This window comes from Orcinus orca, chromosome 4 (genome assembly GCF_937001465.1).
Source record: "Orcinus orca chromosome 4, mOrcOrc1.1, whole genome shotgun sequence".
NCBI lineage: Eukaryota > Metazoa > Chordata > Mammalia > Artiodactyla > Delphinidae > Orcinus > Orcinus orca.
The window spans coordinates 22,565,896-22,591,930 of record NC_064562.1 but is presented as its reverse complement, the minus strand read 5'-3'; the positions used below and the strand labels follow the sequence as shown (position 1 = coordinate 22,591,930).

At 45.8% G+C, this 26,035-nt stretch overlaps 1 protein-coding gene across 3 annotated transcripts in view; it reads left to right on the top strand.

The window, feature by feature from the left end:
* The window catches only part of MAML3 (mastermind like transcriptional coactivator 3), a 622,841-nt gene that overhangs the window by 591,827 nt on the left and 4,979 nt on the right, over positions 1-26,035 (top strand). For 2 of the 3 annotated variants that reach the window (XM_049708996.1, XM_004263581.4), the window contains 2 exons: positions 18,518-18,757; positions 23,003-23,087. In XM_049708996.1, coding sequence (XP_049564953.1) covers positions 18,518-18,757; positions 23,003-23,087 — 325 coding nt within the window. The remainder of the gene's footprint in view (positions 1-18,517; positions 18,758-23,002; positions 23,088-26,035) is intronic. The other variant, XM_033402243.2, reaches the window with a different exon arrangement.

Here is a 26,035-nt window from a genome sequence, read left to right as displayed (position 1 = left end):
TTGTTTAATGAAAGAAAACATAATCATAGTTTGACACATTACTTTTGGTGGATGCACAGAAAGAATCTGCTGTAATAGAAAGGGAGAGGGCAGGGGGAGGGGCAGGCGAGAGAAAAACAAATTGGCTGCTTGCAGAGGTCCGGTGTCAGGCGTCAGAGGAATCTTGTTCCTTCAGACACTGTGGGAAAGACCACGGCAACGAGGGGCCCAGCGAGAGCGAGCAGGAGAGGCAGCTGGGGAGATGTGCGGCCCCGCCCTCAGATTAGAAGACAGAACAAATAGGTAGCAGCAGTGTGTTTTCCAGAGCCCAGTGGAGACTTCAGAGCGCTGTAGACCAGAGCGCCTGCTTCTCCTCAGCGTTCTCTCAATACCGGGGAGGAAGCTGTTCAAGAAGGAGATTTTTCATTTGTTCAGAGGAGACGCCTAGTTTCCAAGTTGCTGAGAATAAAGCATGTTTTCACCTGGAGCCACCAACGTATTCTTCAATCATAAATTTGCAGTGGCCTGACTGGATTCTTAGAGATTAACTAACTATGTTATTAGAAATTATTTTTACTCCCATCTCCAGTTGAGATTTAAAAGATCAGTGGAATAGATACAACATTAACTATCTTCTGAAAATATATCACACCACTTGTGTTGCAAACAACGGTTAGCATGAAGACTCAGAGTGATTTGCTGACTTCTCAAAAAATCTGTTAGAGGGACTTCTCTGGCGGTCCAGTGGTTAGGACTCAGCGCTTTCACTGCTGGTGCCTGGGTTCGATCCCTGATTGGGGAACTAATATCCCTCCAGCTGTGTGGCACAGCCAAAAAAATAAAAAATAAAAATAAAAAATCCATCAGAGAGCATAAACCCACTAACGGCCTTGGTGGAAATACTTAGTTATCGTATTTGTTACGAATTCTACTTGTCATTAAAACCCTTTAATTGGGTTAATGAAATTGGGTTTCATTATTATCGTTTCATTATTATTCTAACTTACATTATTCTTCATCAGGCCTTCTTAAAAAAGTTAAGTGAAACACTTAGCAGGAAGTAGAAAGTTGGGGGAACCAGGTAAGGAAGCACAAAAATGAAAAGGTTTCTTCTTCTCCAAGTAGTTTTGGGCATATTTCCTGTTATTGTTTGGCATTTTCATCCCCAGGATATATTGTCAGGGCTTTGAAAATATTGAAGGTATACACCTACCATCCTACTCCTGGTTAAAAGCCAGGTGCTATGTTTAAAATACCCTGTACTGAATTCAGATGTAAATAAAGTCAGTTTTTAAAAAGTCGGGAGAACAAGGAAGTGAATGTTCCTTGTGGAATGATTTACATTCAGTTTTGTTTTTAAATAGATTTTTATTTTTTTATACAACAGGTTCTTATTAGTCATCCATTTTATACACATCAGTGTACACATGTCAACCCCAATCTCCCAATTCATCCCACCACCACTTTCCCCCCTTGGCGTCCATATGTTTATTCTCTACATCTGTGTTTCAATTTCTGCCCTGCAAACCGGTTCATCTATACCATTTTTCTAGGTTCCACATATATGCGTTAATATACGATATTTGTTTTTCTCTTTCTGACTTACTTCACTCTGTATGACAGTCTCTAGGTCCATCCATGTCTCTACAAATGACCCAATTTTGTTCCTTTTTATGGCTGAGTAATATTCCATTGTATATATATGTACCACATCTTCTTTATCTATTCCTCTGTTGATGGACATTTAGGTTGCTTCCATGTCCTGGCTATCGTAAATAGTGCTGCAATGAACATTGGGGTGCATGTGTCTTTTTGAATTATGGTTTTCTTTGGGTATATGCCCAATAGTGGGATTGCTGGGTCATATGGTAGTTCTGTTTTCAGTTTTTTAAGGAATCTCCATACTGTTCTCCATAGTGGCTGTTACCAATTTCCCTCACACTGGTCAGAATGGCCATCATCAAAAAATCTACAAACAATAAATGCTGGAGAGGGTGTGGAGAAAAGGGAATCCTCATGCATTGTTGGTGGGAATGTAAATTGATACAGCCACTCAAATTTTAAGCAGGGATCTCTATCTCTGCCAGATTTCCAGTAGCCACATGAGGGCCAAGTGAGAGAAAGGTCTGGGAGTGAACAGGAGGAGGTGGGAGCCAGTGGACCAGGGAGTGACCCCAGACATCTGCATTCAGCAAAGAGCGTGTGAATTCTTATTCTTGTCGAAATAGACCTTGCAGTTAAATTTGACTCTTTACTCTTCAGTTCCCACTGTCAGTAACAAAGTCTCTCTCGGCCGCCTCCCCTTCAGGTCCTGGATGGATTTCTCCCAAGCCTGCCTCCCCACTTTCTTCCTTCTGATCCAGCCCCATTCTAATCTCTGCCTTACCCGATTTTATCATTTTAGTTCCTCTAAGAGCCTACTGTGGCACCTGGCTGTTTGTTGGGTCACATGTCTGTGCCGCACTCAGACCTGTCCGTGGTCAGACCCACCCTGCCCCTCGAGGCTTTTCTCCCTCACGTCCCAGCACACACCTCGGCTGGGGCCTGAGTACGGCCACCTCCCTCCTTGCCCGTGGCTATTCCTCCCTCCTTCTCTGCTCCCTCAAATCCAAATCTACACTAACATCGAGGCTCCCAGTCAAGTCCCCCCCTTATCCTTAAAGCACCTCCCAGAGAATTTTAGGGCAGATAGACCCTGAGAGCTCACCTGAGCAGGTGTCCTCATTTGATAAAGGAGAATATGAAGCTCAGAGATGTTCAGTGACTTTCCCTGGGTCAAACAATCCCTAGAACCCGTGTCCTGTGTCCCCTTCCACCCCCTTTCCACTATGTAATTGACCATCCCAGGTCTGACCAGGAGGGCTTTGTGGAAATCCTGTGGAACCAGGGCACATGCCACAGTCTAACCCTTGACAGGCTGGGATCATCCTTGAGCTTTTCAGTGAAGGGGAACTTTGTCTCTCCTCTGGGACTTTAGTATCCCTCCAGCACCGAGGCCACGGCTGCCCTTCTCTTAGATTCCACCCATAACACCTGCCATTGTGCTGGGGTGCTGGAGGGCCCTGTGGACTCCTGGAGCAATCAAAACTTTTTTAAAAGTGGGATCTTATATCTGAATTGAAAGAAAACTTTAATGGCAAATTATACATCCCGCACATGATGTTCCAGAGCTCCAGCTACGGGTGGAGGGTTTGTGGTGTATGCTTGTTTTCTGGGTGGGTTTCCATTTTGGCCATGGAACTGTAGTATTCTACTGCACATAAAATCAAAGTGAAGTTGTAAACACAACCCATGCCCATGGATTTTTGGTATTTGATTAAACAAGTCAGTTGTTCGCTTTTTTGTTCTGTTGGTTGGTTTGTTGGTTTTACCTGTGGCCGAGGATTCTCTAGGACTAATCAATTCTGAGCCCTGGAAATTGAACTGAAAACGGCACTCCGGGTTGTGCCATGCTGTCCAGTGACAGGCATAAGGCTCCACGTTCTTGAACCAGATCCCTGGACTTCCGTTAGTTTAGCAGCCTTGGCAATATATCTCACTGACCTCGTCACCCTTCCGTATCTGAGTCCCTTGGCAGAAAGTGAATCAGAGTATTCCAGACCTCTCTAGCTTCCTACCCAGGGTGTTTGTGCATCTGACTATGGAATATATTGGGGCCCTGTCCCCAGTGAGCCTCTGGGTCATGCTAAGAGCGAGGGGGACCCGGCAACAGCCTCAGGTATTTCCGTGGTGACGTGGCTGGGCCCTGTGGCAGGGGATGACCCCTCCATGTTGTGAGATATCTTTCAGCATTCTGTATAGTCAGCCCTCCAAATCCACGGGGTCCGAATCTGCAGATTCAACCAACCACAGATCAGAAATATTCAGAAAAAAAATTCCAGAAATTCCAAAAAGCAAAACCTGAATTTGCTGCGCCTGACAACTGTTGACATAGTACTTACATTGTATTTACAACTATTTACATAGCATTTACATTGTATTAGGTATTATAAGTCATCTAGAGATGATTTAAAGTACACAGGAGGGTGTGCATAGGTTATATGCAAATACACCATTTTATATAAGGGACTTGAGGATCCGTGGATATGGGTATCCGCAGCGGGGTCCTGGTACCCCTGAAGATACACAGGGAAGACTGTACATGGACATCCACTCCTGAGGGCTTATGTTTACTGGCTAATGGGGACTCAGTGGCTTCCTTCTTTGCTGGGAAATTCTCTACGACTATATCCAAAAAGGAATGAAAGATTGGCCTTGTCAGCCTGTTTTACATGCTTCTAAATATGAATAAAAGGTAGTGTTCACTGGGCCTTACATAAAAAGTAAACTTCAGTAATGAGAACCTAAGGTAAATAAAGAAGGAAATCTTACTCTCGCTGGCGTTTCCTGTGTGTCACATGATGGGGACGTGAGACAGACTTAAAGTTGAATTCAGAGGTTCGTCATCCCCACCCCTGTATATAAAGGCTTCCAGCCATTTATACTCCATCTCAGCTTCCAGAAAAGGTTTGGTTGACTTGGAAGGATTTCATCATTTCTGATTGAGAAATTCTCCATGAAGATAGGGGGAGGATAAAGAGGAGGAAGTAAAGCAAATTAGTTGGACCAACGTAAAAGAAACTAAGCGTGTATTAGAGAAATGGTCAAAAGGTAAAGTAAGTGCAGAAATAGGCTCCTCAAGGCTTGGGGAAGCTCTCCCAGGTTGATAGATACCCTGAGCAGCAGGTTAGATCTGCTGGTCCTACTCCAGCATCAATCAGCCTGACCCTCCTGTTCTGATTTTAATCTCCTAGGAGCAGTCAACTTGGAGAGAAGATGCAGTTGTGGAAGCTCTTAAAGGAGCTGTGCAGGTTTAGGTGAAGTGTGTACTTGATCACTTGTACGTTGTAAAGGAGGCGACCGGATCTGGGAAGCAGAGCAGAGGGGGTATTAAGCTGGCTAAACTAGAGGAAGAATTAACACGAGAAACTTTGGGGGAAAGTGGGGAGGGGTGGGCATTTGTGATGACATTATGGTAAGGGGGTCAGACCAGGCTTTAGCTTCTGGTAGAAAGGAATAGGAAACTGGTGATACCTTCCAGATGTTTAAGCAAAAATACTTAGGCTTTTAGAGGGGATGTGGGGCAAAAGATATGTGGCCCATAACCCCCATCTTAGAAGCCTCTATTGCTGTTGCCAACACGAATGGATTTATTCCTCACGAAAATGAAAGTTTCTCGTGAACTTCACTCTCATTCCAGGGTCTAGTTCCATATTTAGTTACCAACTTAATTTTTATCCTAAGCGAAAGGTGGTCATTTGTGAACAGGGATTTTTTTTCTCCGGAAGGGTGAGGAACTGATCTGACCATTAAGAAAGAACAGAATATGAGCTGAACATATAGGCCCGGCCTAAAGTTTCTAATTCCTCATTATTATTAATATTGATGATAATGATTGCAAACATTTATGAGCACTGGCTATATGCCAAGCACTGCTGAATCACGCTACCTGAGAGAAGTTTTGGTAAAATGAGCGAAAAGTTTAAGATCTGTGGAAAGGATGGTTTCTAATTGCTTCCAGCTTCGTTTATCTAGGTTACTCTGTGTGTGTGTGTGTGTGTGTGTGTGTGTGTGTGTGTAGCTGTGTTCACTGTGATGGAGGAAAGTCCCTTTGAGGCCCATACTTCTTCTAAGGCTATTTTTATCCCAGTTTGTCCCCAACTCTTCTCAAAGTTAACAAAAGACCTGGACCACTTTTGTTTTTTGAAGTCACCAGGTGTATTTACAAACGGAAGAAATGCCAATAAGGTTTTTTATTTTTACAGCAGCAGAGGCATCTCATATGTTTTCTTATTTTTTTTTTGAATTTTTGAATTTTATTTTTTTATACAGCAGGTTCTTATTAGTCATCCATTTTATACACATCAGTGTATACATGTCAATCCCAATCTCTCAATTCATCCCACCACCACTTCCCCCCCTTGGTGTCTATACATTTGTTCTCTACATCTGTGTTTCAATTTCTGTCCTGCAAACCGGTTCATCTGTACCATTTTTCTAGGTTCCACGTATAAGCGTTAATATACGGTATTTGTTGTTCTCTTTCTGACTTACTTCACTCTGTATGACAGTCTCGAGATCCATCCATGTCTCAACAAATGACCCAATTTCGTTCCTTTTTATGGCTGAGTAATATTCCATTGTATATATGTACCACATCTTCTTTATCCATTCGTCTGTCAGTGGGCATTTAGGTTGCTTCCATGACCTGGCTATTGTAAATAGTGCTGCAGTGAACATTAGGGTGCATGTGTCCTTTTGAATTATGGTTTTCTCTGGGTATATTCCAGTAGTGGGATTGCTGGGTGATATGGTAATTCTATTTTTAGTTTTTTAAGGAACCTCCATACTGTTCTCCATAGTGGCTGTATCAATTTACATTCCCACCAACAGTGCAAGAGGGTTCCCTTTTCTCCACACCCTCTCCAGCATGTGTTGTTTGTAGATTTTCTGATGATGCCCATTCTAACTGGTGTGAGGTGATACCTCATTGTAGTTTTGATTTGCATTTCTCTAATAATTAGTGATGTTGAGCAGCTTTTCATGTGCCTCTTGGCCATCTGTATGTCTTCTTTGGAAATGTCTATTTAGGTCTTCTGCCCATTTTTGGATTGGGTTGTTTTTTTTTTTAATATTGAGCTGCATGAGCTGTTTATATATTTTGGAGATTAATCCTTTGTCCGTTCATTCATTTGCAAATATTTTCTCCCATTCTTAGGGGTGTCTTTTCATCTTGTTTGTAGTTTCCTTTGCTTTGCAAAAGCTTTGAAGTTTAATTAGGTCCCATTTGTTTATTTTTGTTTTTATTTCCATTACTCTAGGAGGTGGATCAAAAAAGATCTTGCTGTGATTTATGGCAAAGAGTGTTCTTCCTATGTTTTCCTCTAACAGTTTTATAGTGTCCGGTCTTACATTTAGGTCTCTAATCCATTTTGAGTTTATTTTTGTATATGTGTTAGGGAATGTTCTAATTTCATTCTTTTACATGTAGCTGTCCAGTTTTCCCAGCACCACTTATTGAAGAAACTGTCTTTTCTCTATTGTATATCCTTGCCTCCTTTGTCATAGATTAGTTGACCATAAGTGCGTGGGTTTACCTCTGGGCTTTCTATCCTGTTCCATTGATCTATATTTCTGTTTTTGTGCCAGTACCATGTTGTCTTGATTACTGTAGCTTTGTAATATAGTCTGAAGTCAGGGAGTCTGATTCCTCCAGCTCTGTTTTTTTCCCTCTAGACGCTTTGGCTATTCGGTGTCTTTTGTATCTTTTTTTTAAAAAAAAGTTATTTAAAAAAAAAAAGAAAGCAAAGTTTATTTTAAAAAAAAACGCAGTCTGGTGTAATTATATCATTCACAAGATAAACACAGGACTTAACAAAGAATATTAATTCATAATGGACTTAGAGCATTGTGATCTAGTTACAGGACACAACTTAAGCCATAAAATAGGAGGTACCTTTCAATCATATCAGGGTTTCTCAGTGACCCCCTGTAAAACCTTGTGTGAAGAATATATCTAAGGATCTTAGGCACTTCCCTGGCGGTCCAGTGGTTAAGACTCCATGCTTCCACTGCAGGGGGCACAGGTTGGATCCCTGATCTGGGAAGTAAGATCTCACATGCTGCACGCAGCAGCCAAAAGAAAAAAAAAAAGAATATATCTGATGATCTGAACTGGAAGACCATTGTGGATGTAAGGCCTAGGGGTCAGTGGCCCCCCATCGCCACGTGCCCATCGGCCCTCCCTGACCCAGTGTGAGCCCCTGTCCTAGACTTGCTTACTCTAAGAACCTGGTTCTCAGCCCAAATCTCTAAGTGTGTAAAGCACCAACCCCAGATTTCTAAATGTTCCTCCTCTTTTTTCTCCTTCCTCATGGCCTCCCGTAACTCCACCACGACGGCTGGCTTAGCTCTGCTCTCGGGGCTGTGGTGAGGGCTGTCCTCCAGAGCCTCGCTGTGATCACACCCGGTTTGCCCACAGACAGGTTCAACCGTGAGAAAACCAGCAGAGCAGGCTGACACGGACCCTCCCTCCGGCAGCGTCTCCTGGGGGCCAGGGGCAATAGGGGGACCACTTTGTGGGAAGTGGCTCTTCCCAGGCATTCAGATGGAGCATCCCTGAGCCACGCTCCCAAGGCTGATGGACAGCATGGAGGATGTCCCCAAGCCTTCTCTGCACAGCAGGCCCTCCAGCTCCAAGCCTTCCTTCCCTTCTTCCTGTCTTGTAGTGGCTGCAGCAGAGAGCGCCATTTGGCAGCATGGTGGTGCTCTTGGCTGTAAACGGAAACATTGGCCTGACTCCCAGTGTAACACAAGACAGGTCTCTGCAGCAGTTATGCAGTCTTGGCTGTGATGACTTCATCAGAAAGGGGAGGCGGGGAAGGGGCCATGAAAGAGAAAGGTACAGCATGGGGGAACAGTAGCTCGGGAGGGAAGATTTCCCAGCAGCTCTGCTGAAGACAGCTGAGACTCCTTCTTCCCCCTCTCGATTTTTAAATCAAGGGGGAAACAAAGGCAGCAGGCGTCTGGGTAAAAAGCCTAGTTCCTGGAGCCACTGACTTGCAGTCGCGTCGGGACAGTGGTCACTTGGATGCGGGCAGATGCGGTATCCACCTCTGTGGGGCAGGTTTCAAGCCCCTGGGCTGGGTTTTCTTAAGCCCTGTGGAGGAGGCTGCCTATACAGGTCAACAGTGGTTTTCACTCATCTCGCAAGTTCTTAAACTCTAAAGGCTGGGCTGGTTCTGCCCCTGCTCTGTGATTTCGAGCCTAGAATGGAGAAAAACCCCAGAGAGCAGGGTGAGGCCCAAAGGATTCTTGGAAGATGGCAGTCCCCTCGGAGCCTCCTCTGGCACTTGGGGGCTCTGTGTTGAAGCAACAAAAAGCTAGCCTAGTTACTGAATCTGTAGCCAAACCCAGTTTGTTCACATTCATGCCATGTCCAGGTCTTGACAGGAGAACTACTCCATTAAGGATGTCTGTGGCACACTCCACAGTGTGAGTGGTGGAAATAGTCCAGATCCCGGGTACAGCCTGAGCCCCTCTCAAACTCGCTACGTTCCATTCCTGGTCTGTTGAGCCTAAATAATCTTAATGAGGTTTTGGGGGGTTTTTCGGGGAGGCAGGGAGGTTGTATTATAGTTTAATGAATCCTCTAAATGTTGGCCATTTAGGTTGTTTCTTTTTTTTTGCTACTCAAAACCATGCACGCTATTCAAGATAAATCTTTGCACAAAGCTATGAATATTTCCAGGAGACGAGTCCTTAGAAATGGAATTTCAGGGTATGATGTACTCAAGTCTTTGATCATTCTGTCCCTCCACCCTGGAACCCCTTCCCCTCTTGGTTACCTGAGCCACTCCAAGACATCGCTTCCTCTGGGAAGCCTTCAGTCCCCTCCCCAGGCACAGTCAGGTGCTTCCTGGCAGAAGGCCCAGAGATGTGTCCCCTTCAAAGATGCCATGAGCTGCTCAGGAACTAAGGGATCCTCACTCCACATCAGAACTGTGGACTCCTTGAAACCAAGTAAATAGGCCCTTTTTCTTTTCTTTTTTTGGTCAATCTAAAGACTTTAGAGTTTTAGAGCATGAGACTTAATATTTATTTGAAGTAATATGTTCATAATAGAAAATTTGAAAGAGTATGAAAATAAAAATCACTTAAAATCCTCCCCTAACATGATTGTTCTATGGCTACTATTCTAATAACTGCTTTTTCTTCCCCTCTTCACTGTATATTGTAAGCTTTTTTTTGATTAGATAATCTGAAAGGCATGATTTTTATTGGCTGCCTAGCATTCATGGTATGGATGTACCATAATTTATTTAATCAAGCTCCTATTGTTGCACACTAATGAACTTCTAACTAGTTTAGAGTTGCTTTGGTGGTGGAATTAATCACAACAAAGGGATCAGAAGGACTCTATAATTTACATCAAAGGCAGAGGAAAAGCATAACTCTCAAAGTTGTGTTTCCACTGGAGGAACCTATGGTAACTATGTTCAAAGCACTGATAAGGACAAATGGTATTTTTGTTGTTTTTACCTCCAAGTAAGTCCTTGAAAAACTGACCTTCCTGTGGCTGACGGCACTCTCCCATCTTACTCTGGACCAGCAACTTTAACCCTTTCTTTCATCTTCAGCAGAAGCTCTGGTAGCTTGGAGAAGCAGTCCATTACAAGGGTTATCTTTTCTCTCTGGTCATTCCTGATCTTGGTCTAAGCTACAATTCATCATAGACCATTAGTTCAGTTCAGCAAATATTTATTCTGTTGCAACCGTGGACCTAGCTCTGTGCTGATGCTGGGAGCCTCATAACAGAAACCTAAAGACCTTGCAGGAATGTTGCCATAAGGTAATATCCTACCAGAAAATTACTGCTTAGAAGCATTTGGAAAGCTGGAACTTTCTACCTCTCCTATGTTACTTAGTAAGAAATAGTGGTACACTCATGTATATACCATGATCATGAGCATGGAAAATATATTACTGCACTGGGTAGGGAGCTGAGAAGAAACACAGAGACACATCAGAATATTAACATGGCTGCCTGTGAGTGTTAAAAATGAATGTTGCCTTTTTAAAATACTTTTAGAGAATATTTTTAAATTTTCCCCGTGATCGGGGGCAAAGTCAGCAAAACATGCATTTGTTAAAGAGTCAAAAGTCTGGGTAGAGGGCTTCCCTGGTGGCGCAGTGGTTCAGAGTCCGCCTGCCGATGCAGTGGATACGGGTTCGTGCCCTGGTCCGGGAGGATCCCACATGCCACGGAGCGGCTGGGCCCGTGAGCCACAGCCGCTGAGCCTGCGCATCTGGAACCTGTGCTCCGCAACAGGAGAGGCCACAACAGTGAGAGGCCCACGTACCCAAAAAAAAAAAAAAAAAAAAAAAGTCTGGGTAGGAATGCCATCCATCCTGCTCACTGAGAATCTAGAAAGAAAACCAAGTTTAAAGTCTTAGACCTCATTATCTTAGGAATTAAGCTAGAAGCAGAGCCATAGCACTTCCTTCCCCCTGACTTTCTAAAGCTGCATAATCAAGAGGTTATAGCAATAATAGTGATAACAAGCTATGTGTTACGTGCCAGTCACTGGACCCTCGATGGAGCTGAGTCTCTACCCAAGCCTGTTGGCTTCCCCCAATGTAAACTGCTCCTTCTTAGAAGCCGAACAAAGATCTCTTCTGAACCCACTTAGCAGGCTTAGCACTGGGCCCCAAGTTACTGCCCTGTCTGTGATAAGCTTCCTAAATCGGTAAACTGCCTCAAACCTCAACTGTCTTGGCAACACAGCCACTACACATCATAAAACACTTTTTTTTAATCCAAATTTCTTCAATAATCTGCTGAAGAAGCAGATTATCTTGGGGTGGGCCTATTGGGGCTCTGCTATGAATTTATTACAAGCAACTCTCCAAACCCACATTGAAAAATTATCCTGGACAAGCACAAAGAAAGTCTGTAAAAGCAGCCACCATCCTGAAACCAAGTTTCTGCCCTGACACTTGATCAACTTCAAAGAGAATTCTAAGGTTTTGTTTTATTTTGTTTCTTCCTTCCATTTCTGGTTGAACGGTCTAATCTTACGCCCTTTCTTTAAATGTTAAAGTTGATACCACAGAGGCATCCTAATTTGGGGTATCAGGCAACATATAAAAAATGATGTATATTTTTGTGCTCTTTCAGCTTCATCCTTTGATCCCAATAGAGTGTCTACCTTTTTATTCTATGCCCATTCCTCTCCCCCCCACCCCTTCCCATTTCTCATTACTCCAGAGTCCTCTTGGGTGGTCTGCTCAATTTAGACCAGATGCATGTTCTGGTCAGTGGAAAAGTCAGAATCCCAAAGACCACCATCAGCTGTGGGACATCAGGCAAGTTATTTAACCTCTCAAGAGACTCGGATTCTTTTTAATCAGCAAAATGAGTTTTAAGTAAACCGGAGAAAACACTGAGCTGAGTGTTTTGCATACAGTAGGTGCCCCATAAGTGTCACTTGCCTTCTTCCACTGTTGCTTCTGGTCTTCTTCTTGTTTGAGGAGGGGACTTTGCTCAAATCATAGCTTTCCTACCTTATAGCGGACCAGGGGACAGGAAGTCTAGTGATGTTTGATGCTTCCTCCCTGAGTAAGGGAGGGAGTTTAACTGGCTTCACCCCTTCCTTGCTCTTGGCTGTGCCTCCGGAGCAGAGCTACAGGAGCACCGACCTTTCTGGAAGAATCATGGCATAGGCTCCTTTCGGAATTCTTGAGTTTACATTGCTTGCACAGCCCTCTGAAAATTAGTTCTGTTCCAAATGCAGAAGAATTGGCAATAGAAACTTACGTAACTCAGCACTCTAACTTGCTTTTGAAAGTGCAGGGTTTGCAATCTAATCACAGAGAGCGCTGATACCCCAGGTTGCAGTCAGTGCCCATAAACCAGGATTATTTGCCCAGTGAGTCTCAAAACGTGGGGCATGGTAATTATCGAAGGGCATGTTAAATTGCTCCTAAAGACTCTGGTTCAGGAGGCCTGGAGCAGAGCCTGAGAATTTGCATTTCTAACAAGCTCCCAGGTGCTGGTTCTGGAGCCGCGCTTTGAGAACCCCTGATGTAGCCCTCATGGTTCCCCAACAGCCCACACTTAAATTGGAAGAAGTTTTAGCACCTTCTTAGCCATTTTCCCTCTATAGCTTATTTATCTCCAAAGTTTCCGTTGTCGAGGGAGGAGTCCTATGGATAGGATTTCCGTTTGAAGAGGTGGGGACTGAGACCCAGAGGTCAGATGGCCCCCTGAGCCTCAGGAAGCCAGTTCACCACCCTGAGCCCCAGGTTGTCACAGCCAGATGCCTCCAGCCGGCTCTGCAGTGGGTGTCGGATTCTCTGCCATGAATGTACTGAACTTCCCAACAAGTGTGAGGTTCTGCGTGAAACGTCAGCTTCCACCTTTGAAAAGACTTCCTCCTTCTGAAACTTAAAACTTGAACAGTACCTTTGCAGGAGAAGACCCCTGACAGTGGTGAGAGGTTGGACAGAGAAGTGGCTTGTTGTATAGAATCTAGGCAAAATTCCACTGGGGCTGGATTTTTTTTTTTTTTTAATTGATCCACTTCAGTGTGTGTGAAAAGCACAGGTCTGTCTTCTGGGACATGCTTTTTGTTTATGTATTAATTTTACTTCTTCCTACCGTGAACTACCCTCCTGTCTCCCCCCAGTGCCCTCCGGCTCCCACTTCCTTGCCGGCGACCGGCCCACACGACGTGGCGGGGAGGGGGAGGTGAAATGCGCCCCGGGGAGCGCGCAGCGGCCTCCCAGGTTGCGGAGCAGCGCGCAGGCCGAGGATCTCGGGGCCCCTGAGCGGCTCGGCCGCCGCACGCCCTCCCTCCGCTGCCCCTGCCCGCGCCCAGACCGCCTAGTCGGTTTCTTTGTTAAGGACGCCTGCGCGGAGACGCATCTTCGGCCCCGGCAGGGGCGCACGGGCCTCACTCCTGACTTCTTAGAGCCCCCTAAGGACTTGTAAGCATATACGCTCGAGTCGAGAGGCTAAATTACGCCCCAGGGGGCTTTTTAAGTAAAATCCTAAATTTCATTTAGGCTGTTCGTAAGCCATGCGATGGCAAAGACACTAAGCCCAGGCTCGCCCCCCGGCGCGGCCCTCACCGCGCAGGCTTCGTGCAGCCCGGGTTACGGAGAACGCTGACCCTCTCGGACACTCCGCCCCTGGGTCTGGGGTACGCCACTGTCCCTCCCCTCTCGGGTCGCCAACGCCCCCATCACCTCCTCCATCTCCCGGCCCTTCCGTTTCCTTCCACGGCCTCCCCCACCCACACGAGAAATCTCCCTCCCCTCGGGCTGGCAGCAAGGTCGGTAATAAGAAACCAGTTCAGTGTCAGTCGGAGAGAGGAGGGAGATAACCCCAGAGATACACGGCAATGGAGAGAGAACTCATTTTGTGTAAAGAGGGCCTCGAGTCACCAGGGAATTCCTGGATTGTCTCAGGCTGTCGTGTGTGATGTCCATCACGCCGTGCGCACACCATCTGCTCGGTATTATGCTCTCAGTTGCCAGGCTACCTGCTATACGCAGTAACACTTGACTGCCTGGCTCCACGCTCGTAGCGTTAGCCCAGACGCGCGGGGCCGGGGGGACCGGGTGGGGGAGGAAGGCGAGTCCTGATTAAGCCATCTGCAGGCTGGGAGGGGGGGCGGGGGGGACACGCCGCGCGGGCGAGCGGGCGGACTGGCGGCGAGGACCGGGCTGACACCACCATCTGCTGGGGCCGAGGAGGAACAGCAGCTGTTCCTTGTTTCCCCCGACGCAAGCACCTGAAAAAACACCGAAGCCCCGAGCATCCTCCAGCCAGTTCTCCACTAAGCCCCTGCACCCCAGTCCCAGTCACCGCCGGAAGCCTCTTGCAGTCCCCCCTCCAAGGAGCCAGCAGTCTTTGGTCCACCGCCAGCAACCCCGGCCCCTCTTAGCCAAACACGAGGCATGTTCTTGAAAACACGTAAGAGAAAATAAAGCTTCCTTACGCACAGATTTATAAATAAACAGATGGCTACTCTTGAGAGATTTTTACCACAGCTGCTTTTTGAAGTAAAAACTGCCTCTTTGAGGGAAGTAGGGTGTTTTTTACACCTCTGACCTATCTCCAGCCCTTAGAAAATTGCTAAGATCTTTTCCCTAGAAGAGAAGATATGTAAAATAGGTTCGTTGGTTTTGATTTTTTTCCCCCTCCCTTTATTTTACTGAAGAGTGAGAGGTTTGGGGAGTAATGAAGATCTATGTAGTCAACTGGATTTCTGAGAGGAAGAGGCTGAATTAAGATTCTGGGTAGAAGGCAAGGGAGGTCGTTGGGCAGGGGGTGGAGTGGAGAACAAGCTAGTAATTAAAACTAAAAATACTGCATCATTTGGCTTCAAGGCATTACATTTCTGGTGACGAAAGCCCAGCCTGGTTTTCTCTGATTGCACGCACAGTGTGTGTCCTCCTTAGAAACAAGAGCGGGGGCTTGAAATTCTGAAATTCGACAGACTAATGCTCATTAAGCCCTCTCAGACGGGGGGTTAAAATCCACCATGTCATGTGCATCAGCTAATGGCCTCAGCCAGCTCCATTTGTAAGGTGTCACTCGGCACGTCTTCACACTTGGCATACACACCTGAGGCTGGGGCTCTGGGTGTCACTCACCCGCGGTTGAATGCAGCAGAGCTCAACCTAGGCTCACAAATGTTTCATAGGGAGGGCAGTCCTGCAAAAGTGCACATAGCCCTCCTGCCTCTCGGTCTTCAGGTCTTTGGTGAGAAACCTGAAGGCAAAATCTTTGAGAGGGAACCATTGGGGGACATATATAACCCTGGGAGGTAACAATCAGACTATCCCTTTGGGAAGGGTTTTACGCACTGTGCTTTAGAAGTTCAGCAACACCCCGCCCCATCTGAAAGGAGAGCGTTCCTATGACACCTTTCCTAAGCCGAAATGGCTTACAGTGAAGAAGCAAGCACCTTAGGACACATCTTGCTAAGAATGTGCGAAATAAATAGAGAGAGAGCACAGATGCTCACACAGTTCAAAGCTACGGCAGCTTGGTGCTGAGCCGCTGAGTGTGGTTCCTGGGGAAGGAGCTTGGTGTTGCCACGCTTGTTACTGGAGGAGCCTGCTGTCTCCACAATCACTCTGCAAAACAAACACTGAATGCTACCTTAGATTTTCACCTTCTTTTGTAAAAGCGAAAATCCTCTTCAGATTTCTTCCAGTTACTAAAAACAGATACTAGTGTTGGTGTTTCATAAAAGGGGAGTGGCGTAAATTGAACTCTTGAAAAGTGGCGGACTTGTATTTCTTTTTGGTCTAGGAAGACAGGGACTAGATATGCTTAGATGAATCTACATCCTCACCTCATTTGCCTCTCCCTTTCTTTCTGGGTGGAGAGAAGGCTGGGAGAGCAACCCATCACTACTTACGGCTCCTGGGCAAGCTCACCAGGTACTTGAGGGCTAGTCTCACAGGACAAGAATATCTCAAAGTGTACAAAGATAAACGGGGCCAGCCCAGACCAGTCCTCTCATAAAACCAAGCCAAAGAGAACTTGATCTTCCCTTGGGTCTCATTTTCTTTCCAACTCCCTCCTCATTATCAAAATTGGAAAATATCAAATATTCTGAAATACACAGAAAAAACTGTATATCTGTATTTTCACTGATTGGTCAACTATCTGCACTTCCGTGTGAATTCGTTTGTTAAAGTGTTAAGTCAATCAGCCATTTGTCTCCAAAGGTGGCAAGAAACAGCTTCATCCCATTGGAAGGAAGGGTTTGGAAAACAGGTGGCAAGTTTGGGGGGAAAAGGAAAGAGTGAAATATCTTGACCTCTGCAGGGGTCAGTCATAAAGTAAACTTTTTGGTGGCATAAAGTTCCAGGCATTGCTGAGTATAAGGTCTTTTTATTATTAATATCTCATAGCTCTCTACCTAATAATTGTCTATGTACAGAGAAAATACACAAAGACAAGAAGTTTTAATTTCAGTAACACCAACTTACCATTTGAAAAATAGAACACAGTGTATTTATGGGAGACATACTATATATTTAGTCTACAGGCAATTCTTAGGCACATGCTTGGCACCGTGGACCCGTCGTCTGGGAAAGGCCTATGCTTGTGGAAGGAATACTGAATTTAGACTCAAAGTCAGTGTTCCAGTTCTGCAAGTTCTGGTTCTTCCATTTGCTAACTGTGTGACCTGGGCCACCGCACTGATTAACCAAAACTTCTTGAGCTGTTGTTTCCCAGATGAGAGGAGTAAAGGGGTTTTGTTTGGTTTTTTTGTTTTGTTTTGTTTTGTTTTCTTTGGGTGCTGATGGGAGGGACGAAGAGTACCTGAAGATGTGGGTTTCGGTGTACCTGGAAAGAAGGACGTGAATGGCTGAGCTCCACACAGTAGCGGGAAGGGGGGTCCAACAAGCCCAGGCTATGGGGGCTCCAATGCAGGGCTGCGTCTCTAGGAGTTGTGTCAAACACGACTCTCTGTTTTGAGAGGAAACTGCCCACGTGACTGACTGTACCAACACTGAAGAGGTAGCAAAGCAAAAAGAGGACAAATATTAAAATCCAGTTTGACTGCACCCTGTTTTTCATATAGGATGGCTCAGAAGAGGTGGATAAAATTCATGTTGTTCACAGAGCAGGCTAGTGGCATGCATTAATGAAGGAATGCATTAATAATGATGGAAATACCATTGCAAATAAAATGTGATAACTACTACACATCCATTTAAGGTAGTCACTTGCCTGTAGACATCGGTGTAGTCTTAATTCCCTTCACCCCATATAACTGGAAATAATAACCAGTGTGGAAAAAAAGAATGAATATCTAGATTTTACAATGAGGAAATTTTTTTTAATCCAGTTTAACTGGATACAAAAATGTAAATACTGTAGAGTTATTCACATTCGTTTCTCATGATCTAAGTCTCATAATTGTGCCTCATGATATGACTGTGTATGTCCTTACACGTATACCCATTTAACTTGTGTACCTCTCAGCAGCTTCTCTTTGTTCAGACTAATTACTTGAAACTTCAGTGAATTAAAAGAAACCTTTCTGTGAAATGTTCAGACAATACTTTGCCATTACCAGCTATGCTTGATAGAACGAACAGGAAAGAAAGCATCGAGAAAGTACATCTTACGGTCACAAACCTACTTTTCCCATCAGCTGCTTTTCCCCAATGGTCTACACCGTCGGGCTGTTACTTCCCCTCTGAGTACAGTCTCCGAGTAGTGGCTTGGGCTGTGTGTGAGGAGTTCTCTAACACTTTACCTCCTGTTCCTTAAGGACCAGTCCTTAAAAGTTGCCATCATTTGATTTGACTGACGGACACATAATTATAGAATCAAGAGACCCAATTCAACCCCCCGCGTTTAAGTTATCCCAGACACCTGAGACCCAATTCTATCTTTAAAGATGTTGGGAGATTTCGTATCTTTGGTCAGGGTAACACACTCCTACTTCTCACCATCAACAATTCTCACTAGCAGGATTTTTTTTTACACATGTTAAAGCTTTCAAATGTCACAATTAATTAGAATTTCATCAAATAGCAATCTGCTGATGAATCACTTCCAGCAGTCTTCTGTGAACGTCTCTCCTACTAGCTAAGAAGCGCAGTTTAGCCAGGCAGGCAGTAAGGATGAAGAGGTAAGGTGAGGATGCCTCATTCCAGACTTACAGATTGCTAGCTGAAAATGCGGTTCTTGTTCCTTAGCCAGTCCCATCAGAAACAGACTGGACCGGGTCTCAGATTTTCCCAGAGCCGTGCTCTATTACTGTTGCCCTGTAGCCTCTCCAATCCCGCCTGTGGTAAGGCCAGGTTTGAGGACCACTGGGTTCTTTTTATGGAAATGTAATGTGTGCCTCTCGGGATCCCGTAGGTCCCTAAGCCGGGCCCTACTCCATCCCCCTAACCCCTGTGCTTTCCTTCAGAGGTGGAGTGGCTGCATTCTCTTCTCTTCCTGTCCTTCCAGGAGCAGCATCCGGTCGGGCTTCCCCGGACCACGGGCCCCATGCAGTCCTCCGTACCCCCGGGCTCTGGCGGCATGGTCTCCGGAGCTGGTCCAGTGGGGCCCAGCTTCCTGGGCAGCCAGCCCCAGGCAGCCCTCATGAAGCAGATGCTCATTGATCAGCGGGCCCAGCTGATGGGGCAGCAGAAGCAACAGTTCCTGCGGGAGCAGAGGCAGCAGCAGCAGCAGATTCTGGCGGAGCAGGTAACTCACGCCCGTGGTGTGATCCATTCGTTCGGCAAACGCTTATTCAGTGCCTGGTGTCTGTGAGGGAGTCTCAGTTCATGTCCTTCATCAAGAAATTCACAGGCCAGCATTTCCTGAGATCACAGAAGAACCTGCAGAATGTAGACCTTTCCGTTAGTTAGGCTTTTTCTTCGAATGAATTAGTTTGTTCTGAAAAGACAGGCTTCCGCCATCCATTTGAAGACCCAATTGCCAGAGACCGTTCTTCAGTTCAAGTCTGGCTCTTTTCTCGTGGCTTCTGGTACAGGGGTCTGTAGAATCAGCATGGGGGGCGAGGGTGGAAGGGGGCTGGCTCACGTGCTTCGTAAATTCTGGTATTTCCAGCATGAAGAAAAAAGAAAATAATTCAGAGAACTTTGCTTCTTGGAGGAAAGTGTCAGAAGGAGGGATTGAGAAGAATTCTTACAGAATTGGTCATGAACAATGGAACAGGAACAATAGCAGAATAATAGGGCCCACAGAACTACCTGGAAACCTGAACTCGGGGTCACAGAAAGGGTGCAAACTTGAGAAAATTCCCAGCAGCTTTGAACACAGCTCAGGAAATGTTTGAGTTAAAGGCCTAACACAGAGAAAGCTTTGCCTTAGGCGTCTTTGACAACCCTTGACATATATAATTCCTCCAGCTTTGAAAGAAAGCCTTCCATGCCGGCTACTCCTCTCAGTTCCAGTGTGTTTTGTTTTTCGAGGTGCCCGTGCCTGATTCGTGTTATCTCGGGAAAGGCCTGAGGACTTCCCCAGGAGTCCCTGGATGCCTCCCGTGGGGGCCTATCCAGCACGTCTCACCCTTCTATTATAGGAGACGTGAGGCTGTCATCTAAGGCTCAAGGCCCACAATTACCCTTCTAGAATGTTTCTAATAGGATCAGAATTTTGGAAATGTATTAAGCATCCTCCACCATATCTATAGGAGAGGTTGTGTAGGACACGAGACACGTCGAGGTCCTTAGTAACCAAGGGCAGCAGTTCAAAGTAACACCAGTCATCCCCCAAATAGAAAAATTGTACTGTTGAGCACAGTTCACTTATGTTCCCTTGTTCGCTTTTGTTCTTGAACAGCTGTGTAATTATCTCCCTTTTTACTGAGGTCAGTCAGCTTCCCGGCAGCTCTTGTACAAACAAACCTCTATCCCTCTCACCCTGCATAAGGTGTGTGACAAGGAGCCATGCTCGTATCTTTCAGACAGTGATAAATGGAGCTGCCGAGGGGAAGCTGGGCTTTGCAGATCCGCCCCTCAGCCAATCCCAGGAAATTTCAGGTGTGCCTGATACTTGGAGGGATGGTCTTCGATGTCTGTGCTGTGACCAAGACACAAAGGGGAGTCGGGGTAACCAGGCCAAACTCAGCTGTGCCAGCCCAGGGGTGTCCCCACTTGGAAAGGTCAGCCAGCCCCGGGAATGAGGGGGAAGGCAGGAGACTGGGAGCATTGCTTTCACAGGATGGTGCCCACAGACCATGAGGTGAGAGAGTGCGGGACCCCTCAGAACCCGGGACACGGAAAGACAGACATAGGGCTCCTCAGAAGAGATGAGGAAATGGGAAACGGCAAAAAAAATGAGTATAGGGCTTCCCTGGTGGCGCAGTGGTTGAGAGTCCGCCTGCCGATGCAGGGGACACGGGTTTGTGCCCCGGTCCGGGAGGATCCCCACATGCCGCGGAGCGGCTGGGCCCGTGAGCCATGGCCGCTGAGCCTGTGCGTCCGGAGCCTGTGCTCCGCAACGGGAGAGGCCACAACTGTGAGAGGCCCGTGTACCACAAAAAAAAAAAAAAAAAAAAAAAAAAAGAGTATAATTCCTTAACGACTGTGTGTTCCGGGAGCTGAAGAGGGACCAAGGAGAGAAGAGTTCACTCTGGGTCACATCCTTTGCTTATGGTATGATTTTGGAAAAGCCACCTAACCTGTCTCCTCATCTGCCACATAAGGTTTTCCTGATCTCCCAGCCTTCCTCCTGATGCTCAGCATGAGTAATGCGTGTAAAACCCTTCGGAAACTGCACAAGGTGTGGATCTGCCACTTAACCCTGGGGTCACAGAAGGTAGTGTACGAGCTGCAGCCACACGTGCCAGCCATCCTGTGGGACTAGCCCAGAAGTAGGTCAGAGGGATGTAGCATCTCACCTGCACCTGGGGAAAGTGCTTATTGATGCCTACACTTTTGAGGTTGAATGTGGCCATATCAACGCCAAGCTGATTTCCTTGGTCCCTGCAGCGGCAGTGAAAGCATCCTAACACTTTCAATTTTGCCAACAGCGTACTGGGAACACTTGGGTTTCCAGAAAGGACATGTGAGGGAAAACAGAAAGACTGGGGATATCTTGCGTATCTTTGGAAACTTTCAAATGGTTCTCAGTGGACTTAGAAATCAGAACAGAGCAAGTTGAAAGCAGGTGTGAATTAACATTTAATGCGTTATTCTCAAGAGCACAGAGCGTGTCAAATCCCACCCATTCACAAAGGTTCAACGGAATCTGGAATTTTGGATCTGAAAGAAACATTGAGGATCATGGAGTCCCTTTATTTTACACACGAGAAGACTGAAGCCAGGGAGCTTACATGATTTTTTTCAGAGATCGCAGAGCTAGAGAGGGGCAGAGCCAGGACTGGCACCTGGGCCCCCTGACTCCCCCAGGCTACCCCAGGGCTGATGCCCAGTTTTAAGTGGGACAGTTAAATTCTTACGTAATATGGGAAGTTTGACTTCTGAGAAGCTTTTAAATGCTCACCCTACTCTCAGGAATGTTCTTAGATTGCTGCCTAAAAGATTAGCATGGTTTCTTGTCTACGCTGTGTCTATACAATTAATTCATTGCAACGGTTTCGTGCAAAACACCACAGGATGGGGTGAACAGAGGCCCTTCTTTTCTTTGGTTGCCTGTGCTGGCTGGCCTTGTCAAGAAAAAGAAAGAAAAAGAAAATTATAGAGCTGCCCAGGAACAAAAACAAGAGGAAAAAATAGAGATAAACACATGGGTTAAGAAGTGGTCAATGAGTGTTATTTTTATAATGAACACTGTAAAGAGCGGGGCCCTCGCTGTCTGCTTTCCTAGCCCTCGCAGATGAGAGGTGCTTGATGCATATTCCACAGCCGCAGAGGAGGCCAGATGACATGCCGAAGGTCACACAGCTACTTGATGGCAGACCCAGAACGAAAACCCCTTTCTTTGCTCCTTCCACCTCACTCTTATTTTCTCTCCCTTTTCACATACAGCACGATAATGATCATAATAGCCTTCCCTGTATATTGGTAACAGTGCCGGCAGTGCAGAAGCCTCGTGACTGGAAGAAGAAAAACTAAAACGCGGGCCTTCTGGCTCCTGGTGTACGTGGAACCCCACGCGGTTTCCTCAAGGCAGTAAATGCTGTATGTTTGACTTGTGGAGATGTATTTTGCAGGCAGGGTGGCTTCCTGGGAATAAAATGAGCCTTTTTTTTTATAGGCCCTGAGAATCCCATCTTCTTATACCCGAAGCATCTATTTTAGGTCCTTAAAAGTTAGCTGCTTGTCCGTTTGAGCTCGGTACCCACCGTGCTGAGGAAAGCACGCAGGCTGACGTCGGAAAAGCAAAGTCAGAACTGCCTCCCTGGCTACACCTCCCTCATAAGCCAGCAGGTCCACACAGCAGAAAGGCCACAGATGTTCACCGAGGATGTTTGCAGCAGAGGGGCCTCTGACAGCCGAAAGCCAGAAGCAGCCTAAGCAGCCACCCCTAGTAGCACGGGCAAAGACATCGTGGGATGTTCTTATGGGGGGAATACTACTCAACAGTGAGAATGAATGGACCCCACTGCAGGCATCACCGTGGATGGAGCTCCCAAACGCGATGAACGCAAGAAGCCAGTCCCCCAGAAAACAGGCTCAAGTACATTGTCTCAGGCCACTTCTCTGAAGCACAGAAGCAGATATAATTAACCTGTTGCTAGGCTGGGATAGTGTGCCCACGGGTCAGGTGAAGGGCAGTGGCTGGGAACGGGCAGGAGGGGCTTCTAGCAGCATTCTGCATCTCGACCCACGAGCGTGTTCCTTTGTGAAAATCCGTCGCACGGGGCACGGATGCTACACGCTTGTGCCCTGACCTGTATGCGTGTTATTCTTCAGTACAGAGTTCAGTTTTTGAAAACCCCTTCCTCAGAACAGCCAAGAGATCTAACTGTGCGCCTCCTCCCGCCCCGCCGCCCCGGCCCTCCTTGTCCTATCGTTTCAGCAGCTGCAGCCGCCACAGTTACCCCGGCAGCACCTCCAGCGGCCACGCAACCCGTACCCAGTGCAGCAGGTCGCCCAGTTTCAAGGTGAGGCCGGTGCACACCTCTGCCATTGTATCCCTTCCAGTGGGCAAGTGTAAGTGAATGTAGAGCCAGTGACAATGCCACGGCTGCTGTGTTTGTGTCCAGGTAATATTAAAAATATTTAAGAACTGATGATGCCAACCAATCAGAATCCCAGGCGTTAACCTTTGGGTCGCTGGGCCCCAGAGAGGTCCTGGTGGGCCCGGGGCGGGGGCGGGGTGGCGGTGGGACTGGGACTGGAGCAGCTGTTCTTTACCAAAGGTACGGAAGTATTTCGGTGGTTTAACAACCAGCAAAGACATACTGGTGCCGACTGACCTAATATCAGCCCTGTTTACGTCTGGGTCGTCATCTCAGTGGCCATGGGGAGGAGTGGGGGGAATCCCGTGTCACATCTTTCTTGCTAATCCCAGCAGGTCAGCTGACCAAAGCCCTCACTTCCAGCAACCTAGGTAAAAGAATCTGGCTTTCGGCAACCACTAATCTCTGCTGAACATAGAAGAAAATAGGGACTTGAGTTTGATTGGACTTTCTTGATCCTGCCGCCCTTTGCACAAATCCTGAATCATGGCCCCAGGAGCAATGGGTACACTGTTTGTGTGGCGTTGCCATTTCTCTGTAAAGTAGAAGGTCCACTCAAATATCAGTCGCTCCCATCTAGAGATGGGAGCCCCTGTGGGTCTTGTATGGGGTGGAGGATGAGTCTGAGGACCCTTCCCAATCTCATCCACAGTTTTCAGGGGGCCACAGGGGTCATGAAGCAGCAGAAATCCTCATTCCTGTCCTCTGTCCTTTTTGAAGACCTAGATCAATGCATCCTAATTTCTCAAATGTTACCTATCGCTTTGACAATCTGCCAGAAGCTATGAAGCCCCTTGCACAGAAATATCCATATATATAAATAAATACAAACTTTGTGGATCATTTCACAAGTGTTACCCTTTTCCATAGACTGTGGGTGAAAATTCTGTGATCTAGGGTAGCCTTTTTCAGTCTTTGGGTTGCAACACTCAAGTAGGTTGTGAAGATGATTGGCCACAACCAACATTTTTTAACGAAATAATAGAAATGATTGGAGTGTATCATAATTAGGGCAACTTTTGTTTCTGTCCTAAACCCACATGTGTATGTACTGTGAGTTATGGCTTAAGGAGTCTGAAAGCCACTGATGTTCACGGCCAGATCTCCCTGAAGATTGCCTGTGGACCCCCTGGGGCTTGAGCCGCTATCACCCCCTCCCATCCCTGGGACATTTATATCACTTCAGATCCCTTTGGACTCGACACAGGGAAGGACAAAGGGAGTTTGTTCTGTGCACTAAATGAGTGCCAATATTCTTTGAAGAATTCTGTTTCTCACTTGGTCAGTGGTGGGGAGGAGTGGGAAATAGTCATTGTTACATGCGTAGTTTTTGTTGCAGACCCGGAGCCCTCTTTTGTACCTGTGGCTCTCAGACTTGAGCCTGCATCAGATCACCAGCACAGCTGGTTCAAAACAGAAGCCCGCCCTCACCCCCAGAGTCTCTGATTCAGTAGGTCTGGAGCAGGGCCTGAGAATTTGCATCTCTAACAGTTTCCCCACAGTTGCTGTTGCTACTGGCCCGGGGCCATACTTTGGGAACTGGTGCTTTGTATTATGAACTAATTTAAACCATTAAATCTGATAAACCTGGTATTGTGTCCCTTGAGTTTTCTAGGTTCATAACCCATGTATTATTTTTTGGAATACAGGGGCCCACCAAAATTTAGTAACTCCTCTATGTTATGAGTTACTCTGAATGGTTTGGGTCCAATTTAAAAGTTCTACTCTTTGAACTTTTCTAAAACCCCAAATCACAGGTAATCAACCTAGAAAACTTAGCTCCACTTAGGCCAAACAACCAGCGACATTTTAGGTTTCCTAAGCTGGTTGATATGATAACTTTTAAATTTTTCTTCTGTATTTTCACGTAATTTTACTGACATCCTAGATATCATAATGTTATGTATCTGGGAAAACAGCAAATTGACTGATAGATAAAAAATATTGTCCTTGGAGAGAAGTTCTGTTAGGAATAATTTGTCTGAGACCTACAGGTCCACTGACCACTACAGTTTTCAAAGGTTTTAAAGACGTACTTTCTCTTGCTGAGTTCTGTGTCTCTGGGCAATGTTACATGCCTAGGGGAAAAGCTTATTTTACATAAATATAGACTTCTTGTGAGTGAAAATAGAACACAGACCCTTTTAGGGAAAAAATTGCATGTTACCGTCTCTGTTTGAATATGGAAAATTTTCTTTGACGTTGTGATGTTAACCAACAGACAAGAAAATTAATTTGACTACAGTATCTCACAGTAGTATCTTAGACAAAAATAAAAAAGAAAAAGTAGTCCATTGTTTAACATACGTAGTTGTCAGATAAAGACACGTTAATTCTTTGAAGGCATTTGAATTTTTTTCCTTTGTATATTTAAAATCACCCAAGTTCATAAAACCAGATTAATATGAGGTTTTTTTTCTTAGGTTGAAAATATGGTGCTGACTGCTGATATTAAAAGGTCCTTTTTTTTTTAAATAAGAACTACATCTGGATAGTGTAGTCATGGACACCAAGTAAAAATAAAGGTTGGCTTGGATTAATGGTTCAATACTTCTTAAGAGGCACTGCAGCATTTTTGCCCTCTAAAGAAAGGAAACTATTTCTCATTCACAAAATTAGTCCAGTCAATATCTAATCCCTCAACATATTTATTCTAAGTTACAACAAAAATGTCCGAAATATGAAAGTCCTTTCATCTGTTTCCAGCAGCCTGTTTTATGTAAAGTGGGTCTATCCAATCAATCTCTGAGTCAGCAATATTTTTCCCTTAAATTTTTTTATAAGCAACTCAATAACCCATTTCACCACAGTTGATCAGATTGGCCATGTAGTCAATACAAATTTAGTTGTTAAGGTCACAAAGCTTCATA